Source organism: Pseudopipra pipra, chromosome 3 (genome assembly GCF_036250125.1).
Source record: "Pseudopipra pipra isolate bDixPip1 chromosome 3, bDixPip1.hap1, whole genome shotgun sequence".
Taxonomy (NCBI): Eukaryota; Metazoa; Chordata; class Aves; order Passeriformes; family Pipridae; genus Pseudopipra; species Pseudopipra pipra.
In genome coordinates this window covers 33,765,199-33,782,500 of record NC_087551.1, presented here as the reverse complement: position 1 = coordinate 33,782,500, position 17,302 = coordinate 33,765,199, and the positions used below count along the sequence as shown (strand labels likewise).

General features: G+C 34.8%; 1 protein-coding gene across 7 annotated transcripts in view; it reads right to left on the bottom strand.

Annotated features, from left to right (window-relative positions):
- STRN (striatin) overlaps positions 1–17,302 on the bottom strand; it is a 71,161-nt gene that overhangs the window by 24,717 nt on the left and 29,142 nt on the right. For 3 of the 7 annotated variants that reach the window (XM_064648571.1, XM_064648572.1, XM_064648577.1), the window contains exons 6-10: positions 9,205–9,340; positions 7,190–7,325; positions 3,458–3,568; positions 1,055–1,141; positions 364–507 (exon numbers count right to left, since the gene is read on the bottom strand). In XM_064648571.1, the coding sequence (XP_064504641.1) occupies positions 364–507; positions 1,055–1,141; positions 3,458–3,568; positions 7,190–7,325; positions 9,205–9,340 (614 nt within the window). The remainder of the gene's footprint in view (positions 1–363; positions 508–1,054; positions 1,142–3,457; positions 3,569–7,189; positions 7,326–9,204; positions 9,341–17,302) is intronic. The other 4 variants (XM_064648574.1, XM_064648573.1, XM_064648575.1 and 1 more) reach the window with 4 other exon arrangements.

Genomic DNA, 17,302 nt, shown 5'->3' with positions numbered 1-17,302 from the left:
GGGAGAAAAAAAGATGCTCTTATGTCCTCAGAGCTTATGTTCCCCACTTGGCTACCAGGTTGGAGCACAAACAAAAGCAAGTGATTTAAGGTCATCATATTACAAAGTCACCATGTGCCAAATTATTTTTTCTATCATGTTCAGAGTTATTCAACCAAGACTTGACCTTAGGTAGGTGTCTTGACCTTACTAATAGGGACCAGAAAGAAGGAATGGCAATGCCATGCATTGCACTTAGACAGAATTGGAATTTGCTGAATTGTAATTTGTAAAGTGCTTGGAAAGTCTTAGAGGATAATCTTTAAGAAGGAACTATAAACATCCATCCTTTACTAAGGTGTTATGCACATCTTTAATATTTACCTTCATCCGTCCTGTTTATCTCATGTTCAATGAGCCTTGAGCTACTGGGCCTAGAAGAAGGTGCAACAGATGGCTGTAACGAAGGGAGATCATCAACATCTCTCAAGTTTGCAAGCATATCTTGCAGCTTTGACCTGTTGGGCCCTAACCAGAAAAAAAACCAAAAAATTAAATGGTTTATGCATAGTTCACGATGACGCTACTTAGATATGCTACAGCAGCACATGCAACAATGGATCCTACCTTGCATTATGACATTACCACAGAAAAACTAATGAGCACCTATTTTCAGCAGTAACTAATCATCCAGCATGAAATGAATTTCTTGAAAAGAAAGCGATAGAAGCAACTGAGAATTGAGAACGCACAATTTTCCCCATATGTATAAACTCATACTGCTACTTTTATGGGATGCTGAAGAATGCCTCTAACTGAGTCATACTGATTATTAGAATATTTACTTTTCCAAAACAATAGCCGACATCTGTGAATATTTTAGAATTTGTGCATCAGGTACTTTGTGCAGCGTATTCTTATGACAACATTATTATTTTAAATTTATTTGTGCAGTAGTGTAGTATTGTGAACTATATAATCCAAAAAGTTATACTTAAATATAATGCAACTGGATTCACTGGCCTACTTCCTGAAGCTACATATGGTGAAGACCCATGCCCTTCTTGACACTTACCTGTGCTTTGCTCCATCATTTTCCCACATCCCTGTTTTGACTGTTTTATATAGGATTGAGGCTGAAACATATCTTCGGTAGTTTTTCCTGTTGTAAGTTTAATTAAGAATGGGAAAATGTCTTACCCATAGTCCATTATGTTTTTTCCTAGACCAGTAAATAATACAGCTATTTTTAAGCAGCTTTAATACAGCAGTGTACTCTAATATATGTATTTTCTCATAAAACAATTTTATGATTCTATTCTCTTACTACTTCGCAGGAATGTTTACTACAGCCTTGCAAAATCATAAGTTTACTAATGCAGTTGCAAACTCTACTTTGTCCACCCTAACCATAATGACTTATAATAAACTAAATTGTATTTAACTTGTCTCTCACCAAAATATTACTCAATCGAGGAAAACACTAAGAAGGATTTTGCAAGATTGTTTTATATAATATCTGGTTTATAAAAACAATATTTTACTTAGTAGCAGTTCAGTGTCTAAGCACCATGTATGATGGGATTCAAGTCATAGAAACAAACTTTATAAAATTAATGTCAAAATATTTAGTCTCTTCTTTTCCTCCAGACTGCCTTCCTCACATTCTTCTTCACTATTGTGCAATATCATGAATAGCTGAAAACAGGCTGTGATTCTTCCTGATTTTTCTGCATTGATGCCCTTCCAACAATAGTTTGTACATGGAAAGATGCTTAATCTTACTGCTGCAGTAAACGATTTTGTCTTCCAAGATCAAACCAATCAAGTCAATCCAAAACGTACTGTAAAGGTACTGAGCAGTAGCTATCTTCATGAAGGAGCACTGGATGTCCAAGTGCTGCCTTTACATCATGATTTTTTCTCATAAATATATAAAACACGTTCCAATAATATCTATGTCTATACTAGCAATTAAGTTTTATTATCAAAAAAAGAAATTCTCAACAGCTGTTCAAGAATAGAATTTCAACAGTTTGATTAAATAATTTCTGCTAAGCTAACCCTACAGCTATTACCCTGAACTACATAGCATGTCTGTATATTTTAAAAATAACAGACAAGTTACAAAAATCAATTTCACTGAAGTCATATATTGGCATGCCCTGTCTACCTTAACTATAAAGAAATTTAGAATCAATTTTATGAAACATGAACACTTTAGTTGGCCAGCTCAGCTTCTTGTAAGACTTGCAATTAAATTCCAGTAAATTAAATTATCCTAAAGATAACAAAAATATTTCTTGAGAAATTTAAAACATAGTAATTATTTACTTTTTTTAATCAAAAAAGAAAAAAAGGACATTTAGAGTATGTATTTGATAACACAATTTCAGCAACACAACCAACTGCTGAGCAAGATCTTATCAGAGTATCAATACAAAAAGTAAAATAACAAGTCAGCCTCAATGATGGGAGGATCTGACACTTCTCTATCATTATGCATATCTCTTTGGAAGTAGGAATTTCCTCGGTATTCATAAGCATCTTCCCACAAAGGGAGAAACATCTCTCAAATTTCTTACCAGGCTACATGCAATATTATTAATATACATCTTTCACACATAAATTCTCAATATGGCTAGATGTTTGAAATATTGCTGTGAATACAGTGTTTCATTTTAAACACTTCGTCTGAGTTCAAAAAGTTTTAACGCTTACTTATCAAAACCCACTGATTTTACAAAATATATCTGTATTTCAAAAAATATAACAAAAAAATAATACAGGGCTAGAAACTGTATTTCAGATACTAATCATAGTTTTTTGTTTGGATAACACTATCCAACTTTTTTAAAGGCTAGTCCCAGAGATATGAAAGTCAATAAAGAAATCCTGTGATTTACAAATAAACTGATGGTCATGGTTGTTTCCTATTTCGAGCCCTGCATAACAAATTATGATGATAGCATGACTTTCATGTTGTGAATGTTAAGTATAAACAGGGGTAGAAATTAACCTGTTTTCTCCCACTGTCATCTAATAGGATACCCAAGACAGTTTCCAGTTTGGTTTCTGTATTTATTTATATACCAGACTTTAACTCTTCCTGTGAACTGGCATGTTTCCAGCTAAGAAAGGGTTCTGAAGTCTTCTGTATTGAAGTGTGAACTATTAAACCAATGCCTTTTACAATTTAAGTATCTAAACAACAAAAGTATAAAATATGCTCAAAGTAAGAATTTTTAACTAATCCAACACTTGGTTGGAAGATGTTATATCTAATCCCCAACTATTTATTGGGCAACTTGATTGTCTGTCATTAATTTCAACCCCTGAGAACTGGTGAACAGGAAAGCAGTCAGGAGCAGCAAAGTAAAAGAGTAAGTAATTTTAGGAAAACATTGAAAGAGAGATAGAATTAAGGGTGTGAAAGATGTGAGATTTATGATTTTAAAGTGCAATGTTTTCCACTTACTCTTCACCCCCTTTTTCCCCTTGCGCTCCTTTTTGTATTGTTCCTTGAGTTTGGTTATAACTCCCTGGTCGACATTCCAGGCTTCAGGCATGAGACACTGGTCTTCCTTTTCTAAACAAAGTGAAACAAATGAAACATCCTTTTTCAATAATGTCACCAAGTGATCTCCACTGAAGGAGGCAACAGCTGCTGTCAATGGCATTTGTCTTTTATTTTAAACAGACAGAAATAGCACCAAGCTTGTGAAAGCTGCAAAACTGCTACTCACATTCCACTTCTATTTGCTCAGAATTTTCTTAGTAAAAAATTGAGATGAAATTTCACATCTAATTCTTATAACCAAGCACATAGCTGTTCATAAACGTAAGCAACATTTACTTTATAATAAATCAGGACATATTTTTCAGGTTTTTTCTTTCCTTCAGGGAAAGAATTACTATATCTAGAAGAAACAGCTATGTTACTCATCAACATAACTTTACAACTCAGATGTTGCATTACTGCATTTTAATTTCTCATTTTATTGTCTTTGTGCTATGTTGTCATTTACACAAAGCAGTAGCACATTTAAATAATTTTGGAACATAGTAGACATGTCACCATGGTTTAAACAAAATCTTAAAGCACTAAAGCCACGAAATTTCGCAAAAAAGCCTGAATTATTAATCTTTGGAAAAAAACCCAAAATATTTCAGCATGCCTAATGAAAAAAAGATCCCCTTTTTTGTTTTCTTTGGTTTGTTTTTTTTTCCTAAATATTTCTCCCAAATTGCTTCTACTGTGACATGATACAGAGAAGAAATATTCTTCCAATTGTACGGTATTTGGAGATTTTGAAAAAAACATCTTACGTGAGTTCAAATCTCCAAGTCATTTTTCCCATATATGGAGAGACTGTACTGAGGCAGCTTAGAAAAATAATTTGCAGGAGAAGAGGAGGTAATACAGCTTTTCCATATATATATTTATTTTCATAACCACTACAGGTACAAAATTTTTTGAAATTCATTAACTTTTCGCTTTATTTTCTCATTAAAATCTCAATCTTTTTATTTAAAAATTAATTCCTTTCAGACCAACTTTGCTTTGCAGATCAGTAAGCTATTCTAGACCTTCTTAAAATATGAGCAATAATAAACTTATCCTCAGACTAAGCTGCAGAAATTACATGTCTGTAGAGGAAGCACAACACTATCAATCACAATCTGAACAAGTCACTATGATTGGACAGAAGACAAAAACCAGACATGGGTTATTACAGGGACTGACTTGTCAGAAATGATGCTTGCTGAAAGAGACCTAGGAATCCTCCATAAACATCGAACTCAACAGGATTCAGCAGCATACTCTCGCAGCAAAAGCAATCAACCGCATCCTGGGCTGTATTAACAAGAACGTAACCAGTGAGGGAAGTGACTGTTCCCCTCTATCCAGCCCTTGTGAGATCACACCTGTGAGTACTGCATCCAGTGTAATATCTGTAATACTCAGAAACTTTTTAGGTATAATGCTAAGTACCCACTATTGGTGTAGTGTAGCAAGTCTAGGGGAACCACTAAGATGGTTAAGGCAGCTGGAGCAAATGAGTTACAAGGAGGGGCTGAGACTACTCTGAGTGTTCAGTAGTAGCAAAACAAAGCATCTTAGCAGCCTATAACTATCTAATGTACAAGCAATTGAGAAAAAAGACTCTGCTTAGACTTACATCACAGAAGAACAAAATACTTTTTGAGATGACCCCTCCTTCCTTTGAACCCTCCAGTCATGATTCTGTATTCATGAGTGACAGACTAATTCAAGATGCAAATTTGAGCAGCATAAGTCCTTTGCAGAAGCTACGAAAATAGGTATTACTAAGCTGAAGAGAGACTCTAAAATAGTCTATGGGCTAAGTCATGTCCTCTTAATACATATGCCCCAATTACCACTAATGATCAAAAACTGCATGAAGAACTCAAATAAGATATGAGAAGATCAGGCTTCAGAGAAACAAGTATGTATTCTTTCTGGGATTAGGTTTCAAGTTTTAATTATGCTTTTCTTCCCTGGCTGGACAAGATTTTTTTTTCCTCCCCTCCAGCAAAAAAAAAAAAAAAAAAAAAAAAAAAGTTTAAATAGCTTTTTATTAGACTGTGTTGTTGCCAGTAAAATACCTAATATATTAATTTTCTACAGACTGTCCCAGGATGCTTCCCACATGTCCTAAAGATTCTGTTCAATTTCAGAAGTGGATCCTGAACTACTCCTGTTCAAGTGCTTTATAGTTTAAAAATTACCTGAACACATCTGAGGACCTTTCAAGCTAAATGGATTCAACAGATTACTATAACTGATACTTGGGATCCAAAGAAAGAATTTTGTCTGTTTGCTTCTGAGGTCACCACACTACATCAGTTACACTTCAAGTAACATCAGTGATTCATAATGGCAGTTCTTTGAAGAAGCTTAGTCTTATATACAGTTACCATAAAAGACACAGGCTGTGAAACAAGTAACTGAAAAACATGAAAACCTCTAACTCATTTCTAGACTACTACTTTTCATGACAATTTATTTTAAATGTTAGACTTCTGCTCATTTGTACTCAGCTTTCATCAATGAAAGTAAAAATAAACCAGAAGTGTGAATTTGAGAACACAAAGCTCCTGTTGGCATACTGACTTTTCTGTGACACAAGCAATAGCTACACTTACAAGCATAAATGGATAAAATTTTAATATTAAAGATAAGTATCAGAAAAACCTTTATCATAAAAAAGAGTAATATTCCTAAATTTTTTGTGAATAGAATACTGACTGCTATATCTAATGATATTACAACACATCCTCTTAAGCAGAAAGACTACATCACACAATAATTTAAAGTCCAACCAGGAGTTTGACACGGCTTCAGCAAAATACAGCATCTCAGAGCTGATGGCTCACGTGAGAGCTACAGCTACCATGGCTTATTGGTCTGTCACAGTTGTAGTTCCATTATAAAGTTCAGTTATTTCCCATTCATTGTCAATAGCTCCCTCTGTATTCACTTATCCTTAAGACTTTCCAGAGCAGCTTAAGTAGGAAACAACTCCCCGTCAATATATTTAACCAGTTTTCTTCTTTCTTCCCTTCCCTACACAATGGGTTTAGGCAAATAATTATGTCAAGATAAAGTGGATGCTGGCATTCTGGGTTGCAGGACATGAACATCAAAGGACAGAGAACAGTTTGTGAAATGCCTCTTTATGAGTAGTGGGCTTAAAGATAAATTATTCTGCTAAATTTTTAAGGAAAGTTTGAGCAACTGAAACGTTTATATTGCCCAAATTGCTAACTCACAATAAGAGTGCAAGAAATTCAGCCTTTATGACTCACATTATTCTCTGGAGAAAGCAAAGAACACAAAATAACTTTCATATCATAACTGTAAAATACAGCTTTATGAGAGCCCTTCATTAGCACGAGTAATTGGAAAAACACATCAAAACAACACTCATAAAATTTAAATTCTACCTGCCTTAATATTCAAAAGGAAAAATTACCAAAAGCATAAACCACGAAGAATCCTTAGATTAAAGCAGTGTACAGAAAAATGAGAATATTTTTTCAAGAGAGCTTCGGTCTGCCAATTATTTAGTATAGAAATACTCAAAAGGTGCTATGATCCTGACAGAGTTCTCAATTGATCAACCACAATACATTCTTCGCACATTTTGGTTTTTTCCTGGTACAATGCATTCAATTTCCTTACCCCAGTCTGTTCCATCTCCTGAACTTCTTGATTCCCCATCACCATCATCTGAGGTAACCAAAAAGTCAAACTCTTTCAAAGCTTCTTCTGTATCTCTATCTTCACTGCTCTCAGATAGCACTCTTTTCCTTACAATCTGGAAGGTCAGAAAGGACAGGAAGAAAGGCTGAATTAAGTTACACACACATCTTTATACTGAGCAGTACTGTCTTGTCTTCTATGCAAAATCCAAACAGAAAATTGAAGAGGAAGCAGAAAAGTACACATTAATAAGCAAATCTGGAATAGTATGCAGACTTGGTTCCAGTTTCTAAGTCAAAATGGAATTTGTCTGTAGTTCTTTCTTTCCTGTGACCATCAATAACCAATCACTGATAATGAATTTACACTGACCTAGACCATTACTATCTTTTTTTACTACTGGAAAGTACAAACTTGCTCTTAAAACTGATTTTAAAATGCACAAAACCCACAAACAAAAAACCAAGAATGCTGTAGAAAAGACTTCAGCAAAACCAAATTTACTCTACTTCTTTGAAAATAGCCTTTCTGACCTTCACTTCTGAAATCACTCTTACATGTGGACCAAAATACAGGTCTAGGAAATAAAAAATGAAACCCCAAACCCCACAATTGTCGAAAGCTAATTTGCATAGATTTAGCAAATCATTCCACCCTGAATACTTTCTCAGATATTATCGTTATTTAAATGTGGTGTTTTCATGTTTAAACTGCATTTTCCTTCCAAACTCAAAAGCAAATTCTGGTAAAACAAAAAAAAACCCACATTTTAATGAAAGACCTCACTGAATGCTTTCTGCAACAAATTTACTTTTCCCTCTATAATCAAAATGGACTAGATGCTTTACAGTTATTTGACTAACAGGTAAGCTGATGCCATGATACCTGAAAACCACAGCATAAATTCCACTTCTACAGAAGAAGAAAATTTACAATATTAAAATATTTTGACTTGGAACCTTGCTAAGGCTCAGTCTGAAAAGACTTCAGTACATAGGCCAACATAGTTCATGAACATGACTGACTGTTTCCTCTAAATACAGTAAAAAAACTTCAAAAGCTGAAGCAATTCTAAACTTCAAGCTTCATTTCTTCAGCAGGCTTAGTGAACATACTGTATTACAGAAGATTTTACAGAAGAGCCTCCGACATTAGTTCACAGCCCACGGATGACAGGAACAAGTTTACAAAGATCCTCTTGAAAAATGCTGTAAAACTGATGGGGTTTTAAGTGTTTTAATTCTTAAAACTGACCACAAAAATAATCACATCCATCATAACTCTTATCTGCTTCAATACTTAGGAAACACAACTCACTGAATAAATACTAATTTTTAAAAGAAAAGGATAAAATTGAGTACTGATTGCATGTATCTATTTTATGTCATCATATGAATAAAACATAGCAAAGTATAGATCACAGAGTTGGTAGGTTCAGGCATTTCACTGAACAAAGAAACAAAAAAAGTTTATTAATCACATTAGAGTTCTTCTGGTTATACTTTCTTGTTCCTTCCATAAGCTATTTAAAGAGAAATGTATCTCAGTTCTGTATTCTACAAGGACAAATTTCTACAAGTAATTTTAATTATCAAGAATTTTTCAATAAGTATTCAAGAATCAATGCATTTTTGACAGGCAACATTATGAAAAACACCTTCAAACTACGCTGAAAATTTTTAAAAAAGGACATCCGATACTTTAAAAATTGTTTCCAATACATAACAAAAAATAGAACTGGAATAGTAAAAAGGAAATTTAAAAAAATTCAATATGTTACTGCAAACTCAGATGGAAAAAAGCTTAACTTGTATGCACAATGTCAGAAATACATATATAATTCCTCTTATGCACACATGCTTGGACAGAACATCATAAAGATGCATTAAGGATTCGCACGTGTACATACACAGTCATATACTTTGCTTATAGGCATCTCATTAATCTCACTTTTTCTGTTCTTCGTAACTTTTTCAATTATTTTTTCCACTCACTGTTGCGGTATCAATGATTGTTTTCTCTCTTCCTTCAATATCTTCTTCATCTTCTTCATCACTAAATTCTGCAGCTGCATTTTCAAGAAACTTGAAGGTCTCTAGCAGAGAGGCAGAGTCAGTCAATTCAGGTTTCCTAAACAACAACAATAACCATCATCATGAGACAAAAGAAATCACAAAAAAGTCACTTTTGCAATTACCAATTTGTTTTGTATTATTATGTTCAACAACATATGAGACTAGAATTAGCCTACAAGTAAAAATGGTCTATAACAGTATAAATTTTTGTGGCTAAAGAACTAAACATTAGACATAAACTACCCTATTAGAACCAATAAAACGATCATATTATAGCCAACAATTACTCTTCATCTGGCTGCTATTACCAGGATAGACACTTCGATTTTTTTATTCAAAAAGCATTTTAAAGCAACATTCATCTCACACATGCCCAAAAGCAACACCAATACTGATATGCCATCACTGAAAGCCTCAGGAACAAGGACATGAGTTACAGCTACCAAGTTGGGTTCCCACATGCACATCAGGGTACAGGAAAATTTTGCTGCTGTTAGCTGATGTTCCTTGTCTTGCTGGGAAATACCAAACTCTAGATTTATTCATTAACTTTTGAGACATGATAAATTTGCCACTGTAAAACAATATAATGGGAAAATATCATTGATGACTAAGTAATGTTTACACAGACTTTTACATTAAACAAATAAGGAAATGGATGAAGATTGGATAAGATTACGAATGTACTGGCAGAAATTTAGGCAGCGCCTCAGAACAGGAAGTATAAGGGCTGTTATATTACAAACTGAGGAGGAAGAATCCAGGAAGCAGCACTGTAACAATTATTAAAACTCTGACAAAAGTACAGATAAAGCATTCCTAAAATTATCAACACGTTCTGTGTTTTCTATGCAGAAGATGCACTTTTCCATCAACCCCTCAAAGATAAAGTCGTGAAAAAAATTTATTCACTTTGAATTGTTACAACTACTTGCAGTAAAACCTTTTACATTCTTTAGATAGCTTTACGACACTGAAGACAAGCTTTATTGCTTTCTTACCTTTAATCAGTAGTCTGTTTTTCATAGTTCATCACTAAATGCATGTCATCTTGATTCTCACAACCACTGAAACAATAGAAGTCTCTCTCTCTCTTTTCAGAATTGTAGCTCTAAATTGTCTTATCCAGTCTCCTTAATACCAGCAAGTGCTTTGCTTCAGCTACATTTTGCTTCTGCTATGACCCTTTCAAAATGTTCAATCAATTAACACACCTGTATAGTAAGGCCTTATAAAGTCCCTGCAGTGTAAACAAACACCCAGTCATCCCTCCATCGCCCACTTACTCCAATATTTCTTCATAACAATTTTCAAAGGTCTGTTACAGGAAACATCCAAAGGCAAAAGCTTTGATGTGTAATAAGGCACGATAAGCAGCACACTTCCTTCTTTACACACTCTCTGTTCCAGCAGTTCTATGCTTACATGTCAATAATTGCCAGGAGTGGCTTCTTCATAGCCCCATTATATCTGCATCTCATTAAGACATTTTGCTATTCTACTTTTTTTTTTTCATTTACTTATTTTTATGGCCCAGAAATACCAATAGCAATTGGTATTTCTTGCCATTAGAAATTCTCATACACAGCAACAGAATATACCATGATGTACAGCATGCTTTCATGGCCACTGGTTTTTCTGAGAATATTCCTTCCACTTTTCCACATCCTAGCTTAGATAAGAACAATCTCAAACATGTTTCCAATTTGCCCTGCTTCCTGCAGTATTTTGGCCCTCTTATTTCTATCAAACCTGAAAACACTGTAATATTTTTCTCTTTCCTTAAGCAATCACTACTTTGGCAGACTATAACACCTCATGAATCTGTAGTAATAATGTATATTTTCATAGAAATCCTATGGTACTTTTCCACTGCTGTTTCCAAAAGACAATTCTTGATAAGACAAAACTTGTAATGTGCTTTGTTTGACTAACTTTTTGACTTTCAGCAAATTCTGCATGTTCTGGTCTACTTTTAGTGGACTCAAATCATCCAACCACAACTGTATTTCTGTTTTGTCCTCTGTATTTTGCCATGTAAAAATCTGCCATGTATAAACAGTATGGCTGCTGATCTATGATAGCAACTATCAGACGCGCTCCAGTAAACAGCAATGTATGAACTAATACCAAACATAGAATAAAAAATTTCAATTAACAGAATTTAGTATTAAGAAACAGACATCCTTCTGTGGGTCCACGTATTTGCAGTAATTCATACCAAGATTTGGCTCTGTACTCATTTGATCTTAAATCATGATCTCTCACATTTAAGTTCAAAGTGACTACCAAAACAGGTTATATCTTTTCTAAGTAACTGGTCTGAATTCAATTATTCTATCCATTATTCCACGCTTTAGTGGGCAGGATATATATATAATCCTGTATCTGCAGTTACAGGGGGAGAAGGGGTAAAAGGCATCTTATGCATTGGGAAACATAGTAGCTTATTTATCATGTATTTCAAAACTGCACAGTACAGAAATATACAAAGTCAGCATAGTACCACAGAATATGATTTTGCTAAGGCACAACTTCCAAGAAAGAATTCATAAGAACCAGAAAAATAAAACAGAAGTGACAGAATATTTAAACTATTCAAAGGTTCTGAAGAAGAAAAGTTTCAAGCTGACAGACAGGCTGACTTGCTATATTGTACCCCAATACATTTTAGTAGTCAAATCAAAGTAATTTAATAATTTAGCTATTTTTAATCCTTTAGCAGCACATAAACGTAATGAATTTTAGATATTACTGTCAGCATTAACACTTAGGAATAACGTAAAATGTACTTGAGAAAATGTCTGGCCTTAGCTAATTTATGTTATGTACTTTGATGGCAATTTGAAGCTTGTTTGTTTCATTATTTTCCATCTGGTTAGTTCATTTTTCTTATAGGGTCATTCACAAAGCAACATAAAAAAGCAGAAGTGGCAAAAATATATTCAGAGATAAGGTAGTAAAATGAATTACTTTAAATTCCACTTAAGAAAAAGAAAGTCAATTCAACATTACCAGGGTTTTTGTAGCTTGGAGTATTAAAAAAAAAAAAAAAAAAAAAAGGGTGAAAACAATAGAACAGAGCTCCAAAAGCGGGGACTGATGCACAAACTGTAGTATTATAAGCATGAGTGAGGCAAGAGTACGGCAAGGTTCAGAACCTGCTGCAAATAAATAGAGATCAAAAACCTCAAAAAGGTCTCAAGAAGGACAATTCCTTTTACTGGACTGTTCCGGATCGCAACATATGTAAGGGAGAACATAATTTTCAAAGTGCAAGAACTTAGGATGGCTTTTTCCTTCTTCCCTAGCCATGTAGTCTAATGAAAAACTATTGGAGAAAAATAAGTCAGAAACCCCAGACAGCAGGAGCAGCTACAGAACCTGCCAAAGCAGAGAGCATAGAGCAACCAGACTGTGGCAGGACTTCCAACCCTGTGCTCCTCAGCAGCTTGCTCTGAATCTCTTTCTCACTGCTCCTTTCTCAGTCATACTCTGCAGCAGCACTCTTGCGTGGTTTTTTCCCCCAACACTGAACTTCATTCCCTGAGGTTTCATCCCAGTTGACTTAGCACTTCCTAACCAACCAACCAATCAACCAACCAAAAATCATTTAACCAATATAAAATCTTCTATCTGATACTGTTAACTCTGTGTATCACATTCTCCTTTCCAATAGCCTTATCCAATTAGACAGGAAATTCTTTGAGGCAGAGAGATTACCTGCTACTCCTGCCTGCACACGATTAAGTACAACAGGACTAACTGCTTGTCACAAGCATAGCAATAAGTAGTGCCAGAAGGTAAGTATAGGTAGACTAATGCTGCTGAGTTTTCCATCTTACTACTAATGGATGGGACAGTGCACCAATTTTGTGAAGAGTATTCTTAAAAGAGGGAACTTCTGATCCCCAAAGACAAAACACGCTTCCCTGTTTAAAACACAAAATTCTTGTTACAAATGGGATGGTAACTGAAGTACTTACCTCCCCTAAAGCAACATAAACCTGAACTCATGGGAATATTTTCCTCCTCAGGAGAAGCTGCCAGAATTTTCTGCAGCTGTGATGGCTGTGAAAATCTGATCCCAACTTATATTTTACAGGCTGTTCAAATATTCAGATTTGTCTTAACCCATTGGCCCCTTTACGACTAAAAATAATGATATCTTCCAATGAAATCTAAAAAATATGATTTGTGGATATTCCACATGTACTATTTAAAGCAAGCCTGCCTCTCTCTGGGGCTCTGCAGGTCATAAAACCACCTCTTTATTTTCTGCCCAACAGTGACATGCCTCAAGGCAAGTATTTTGTGTAAAAATCCAGTTGGTTCTGACACTGAAATATTAGCAGCTTTACAAAATGTATAGTTGAGAGCGAATGTATTTGCTCTCAACATTTAATATTCAGGATCTTAACACAAATCCTGTTTCTTACTGAGTGAAAAGTAGCAGCCTATAGATAAGGTAAAGTTATGTGGAAACTAAAACAGCACACCAGTGATACCTTTCCTGCTTCCAGCATGATCCAGAACGTTTCCTATTGTGAAGTCAAGTTTAACTTAGACTAAAGTCACATCAGAGACACGTATTTTTTTTTGTAATTAACACAATCAATATATCTATCATCACCTTCTCCTTTGTTGATAATAACTCTGGAAAGTCTGTGGTCATGTCCAGGGAGAGTCTCAAACTTCTACCATGAACTGCCCTACCACAAGGCCATTAGCTGCCTCGTGTCCTACTCACACCCCAAAGGAAAAAGTAAGGCCTTTTTTGTTTGTTTCTTTTATCCAAGACATACACCAGTTATCTTAAATAAAACCAGGATTTTATTGATAAATTCAGAAGCAGGAAGAAATACCACAGTAAAGTTAAATAAATACAAGTTCAGGTTAGGCTGAGAAATGTTTGTGGGGACTGTACAGGAAAGAACCTGTTGTAACCCAGCATTCAGAGCTATTCTACTGTAGTCTTTCTTGAGCCATTTTCTTTGCTTCGGTTTCCTCCTACTATCAAAATATGCTACTGCATGGTCATCAAAAGTTTTATCTATTTCCCCTCGAATTTAGTTATCATATGTTTTACCATAGTCTTTTCAATGTGGCTAGTTAAGTTCTTTTGAACTGTACTCGTTTAAATAAATGCATGCAAATTCAATGAGGACTATCTTTAAGAACAATGCATTAGATCTTCAACACTGTGTAAAATCTTTCATAACATAGCACAGAAAATATCAACATAATAATTTATAAAATTATGGAACACTTAAAATCATGAAAATTTACACACAAAGAACACAGGGCAGGCTAAACAGTCTGTCACAACCTTTGAAACCTCTTATGAATTCACACCACACAATGCAAGAACTAGTGCAAAATATTACAACTAGTAAGCAATACTTACAAAATGGTTTGGATCTAATTTGGAATTGCAAAGGAATACCATTTAAAAAGGAACGGCCACTTCTCTTGCCAGATCTAGTCAGATGACTATAATATATCAAATAAACGAGTTTTATAAAGAAAAAAATAAAACCTAATGTTTGAAGTACCAGAGTAACTTTTATAAATTATTTCCCTATTCACCTCCCCTCTCTTTTCTCTCTACCACTGCACAACTTCTCTGTCTCTTTCTCCCCATTCTTTCTGTACCATGAATCTTACGTGACATTTCCAAGAAGCATCCCTCAAACCCTTAGGCCATAGAACTGTGCCAATCAAAAGTGTGGTTCATTCATACTACTTTCTTCACAAAAAAAAATCAATTTATCTACTTTATCTGGCATAAACCAGGTACCTTTGAAATGCCTGTTAGGTCACTGCAAGATGGAGGCAGGGAGAAACAGGAAAAAGTTGAAAAAGAAACCCCACCAGTAAAGTAAATAAAGTAAACAGATTTTGCATTTTTTTTTCTTTTTGTAATTCAATATTATAGTCTTGCATACCATTTTGGAAGTCTTCATGGCGGATGTTACCTCAGGTTGATAAATTCAGAGATATTTTCCCAAATAAACCATTTTATAAGCTAGTCAACACACAACATTCATCAGCCAGTATGCAGCATTTTCATTACATGGGTCAGTGTTAATAGGATTTAGAGATGCAAAAGAGTTATTAAGGCCTTCTGGCATAGAAAGACGTTCATTCACTGAAGTGTCAGTTAGAATGATTTGTTGTACATCAGAAAGGTAAGGTTTTCAAAATGTTTAATTTTAATCTTTGAAAAAGTGTTTGGATTTGCTTTCGAATCCTGAGGTTTGATGCCTTTTAGCTCATGTAAAGTAGAGGCAGTGGAAGCCATACACAGTTCAATAGGAAAAAAAAGGGCAGTAGACTAGTTTCAGAGACTGACATATCACCCAGAACTGTTTTTCTTTAAAAATTTCTATTGGCTATTTACAGTTCTAATGATCAAACCCGTAGCAAGAACTCAGATAATTTACCTATACCATTTTATATATGCACACATTCATACATATGTATATACATACATATGTTTGGTATATGTTCATTCCTTTCCAGTTCTGTTCCTTTATTATATTTGCTTCCACTCACATCAAATACACAGCTCCAAGAAGGTAAACTAATTTGACTGTTTAGGCTTCACTCACTAACATAAAACTACTAAAAATGAGGTAATAAGTGAACTAAAGACACTTAAGTAACTGTCATGTTTTCAAGGCTACAAATGATGTTTGCAGGCAGCTTTCATTTCTGCTTCAGTTTGTTGGGGGAAAGCACCCATTTCTCTCACTGCAAGTGTTAAGAATTTAAACCATTATTATGAGGTTATTATTTTAGTATCTATTTTTGAGTCCAGTCATGCCAAGTGGTACTTATCTTTTGTAATGCAAGTGAGCTGATTGAAGAAACTGAAAACTGATTCCCTTTTACATTCCATGAAATAAGTGAAAACAGGACTATATCTAGCTCACGTTATCATATTAACATTTCACTTATGGATTCAAAATCTTGCAGGGTGCATTCAAAATCCACATGATATCTTGAGTGCTAAAGTTTTCAAGACGATCTGTGCATTAGCAAATAAATAGGCAATGTAAGAATACAAGTTTAGGCACAGATGTAGCAGCTAGTAACACAAAGTCTGAAGCTACTTCACCTAAGGATGAAGAAATTCAGACAACAATAGTTTGTTCATCACTGTACCAAAAGGGGAAGGTCTCTGATGTAACTGCAACCCTTTAAGATACACAAAATTAAGCTGAGAGGCATGAGGGACCAGACGGCAATTTTCTAAACTGGGGCCTAGTAGAAGTCAATTTACACATTCTCTGCTGCAAATAAATATTGTTATATTAAGTATTTGCACTACAGTAACCATCTTATGCTTCTACATACCAAAGCAAACAGCATCAACTTCACAATAATTACTCCAAGCACTCTCACCAACCTTTCCCATAAAAAGGCTGAACTTTGAGGTGTCCAAACCCCAGCTGTTGAAATAGGTATAAAGGACAGACAACAAGATATAACTTGTATAATAGGCAAGTTCTGGTATAACAAACAACTCAAAATCTGTAAAGGATGTAGTAAGCTGAACAGAGGAGGAATATCCTCCCTGCACACCACAAAGTATACACTTCATACATCTCCGAGGTCAGAGGGAAAATGCCAGGGCATCCTCACAACAATCAAAGGCATTAAAAAAACATTTAAAAAATAAGAGAAGTGTGGATTTCTGCTGTGGTCAGAAGTACAGTCAGAGGTCGATGAGAGGTATTGCTGAAGGAGGCTGAGTAGCAGCAACAGGTACTATGCACAAATTAATAGGCTTACACAAAAAATTGTGCTAAAATCAGACTGTATTGAGAAGGAGTTTTCCCATTCTTTTACTGGAATTTCTTTCAGTACTAATTTATTTTGGTCTCCACCACTCTTCCATTTCACTAAGAAAGTATTGATTGATTACCAAAAAACAATAGTCAAAACATAAAGGAAGCTTTGCTTCCTGTTTCCATTACTCCCTCTCTCCCCAAAGAGATAACCATATGGT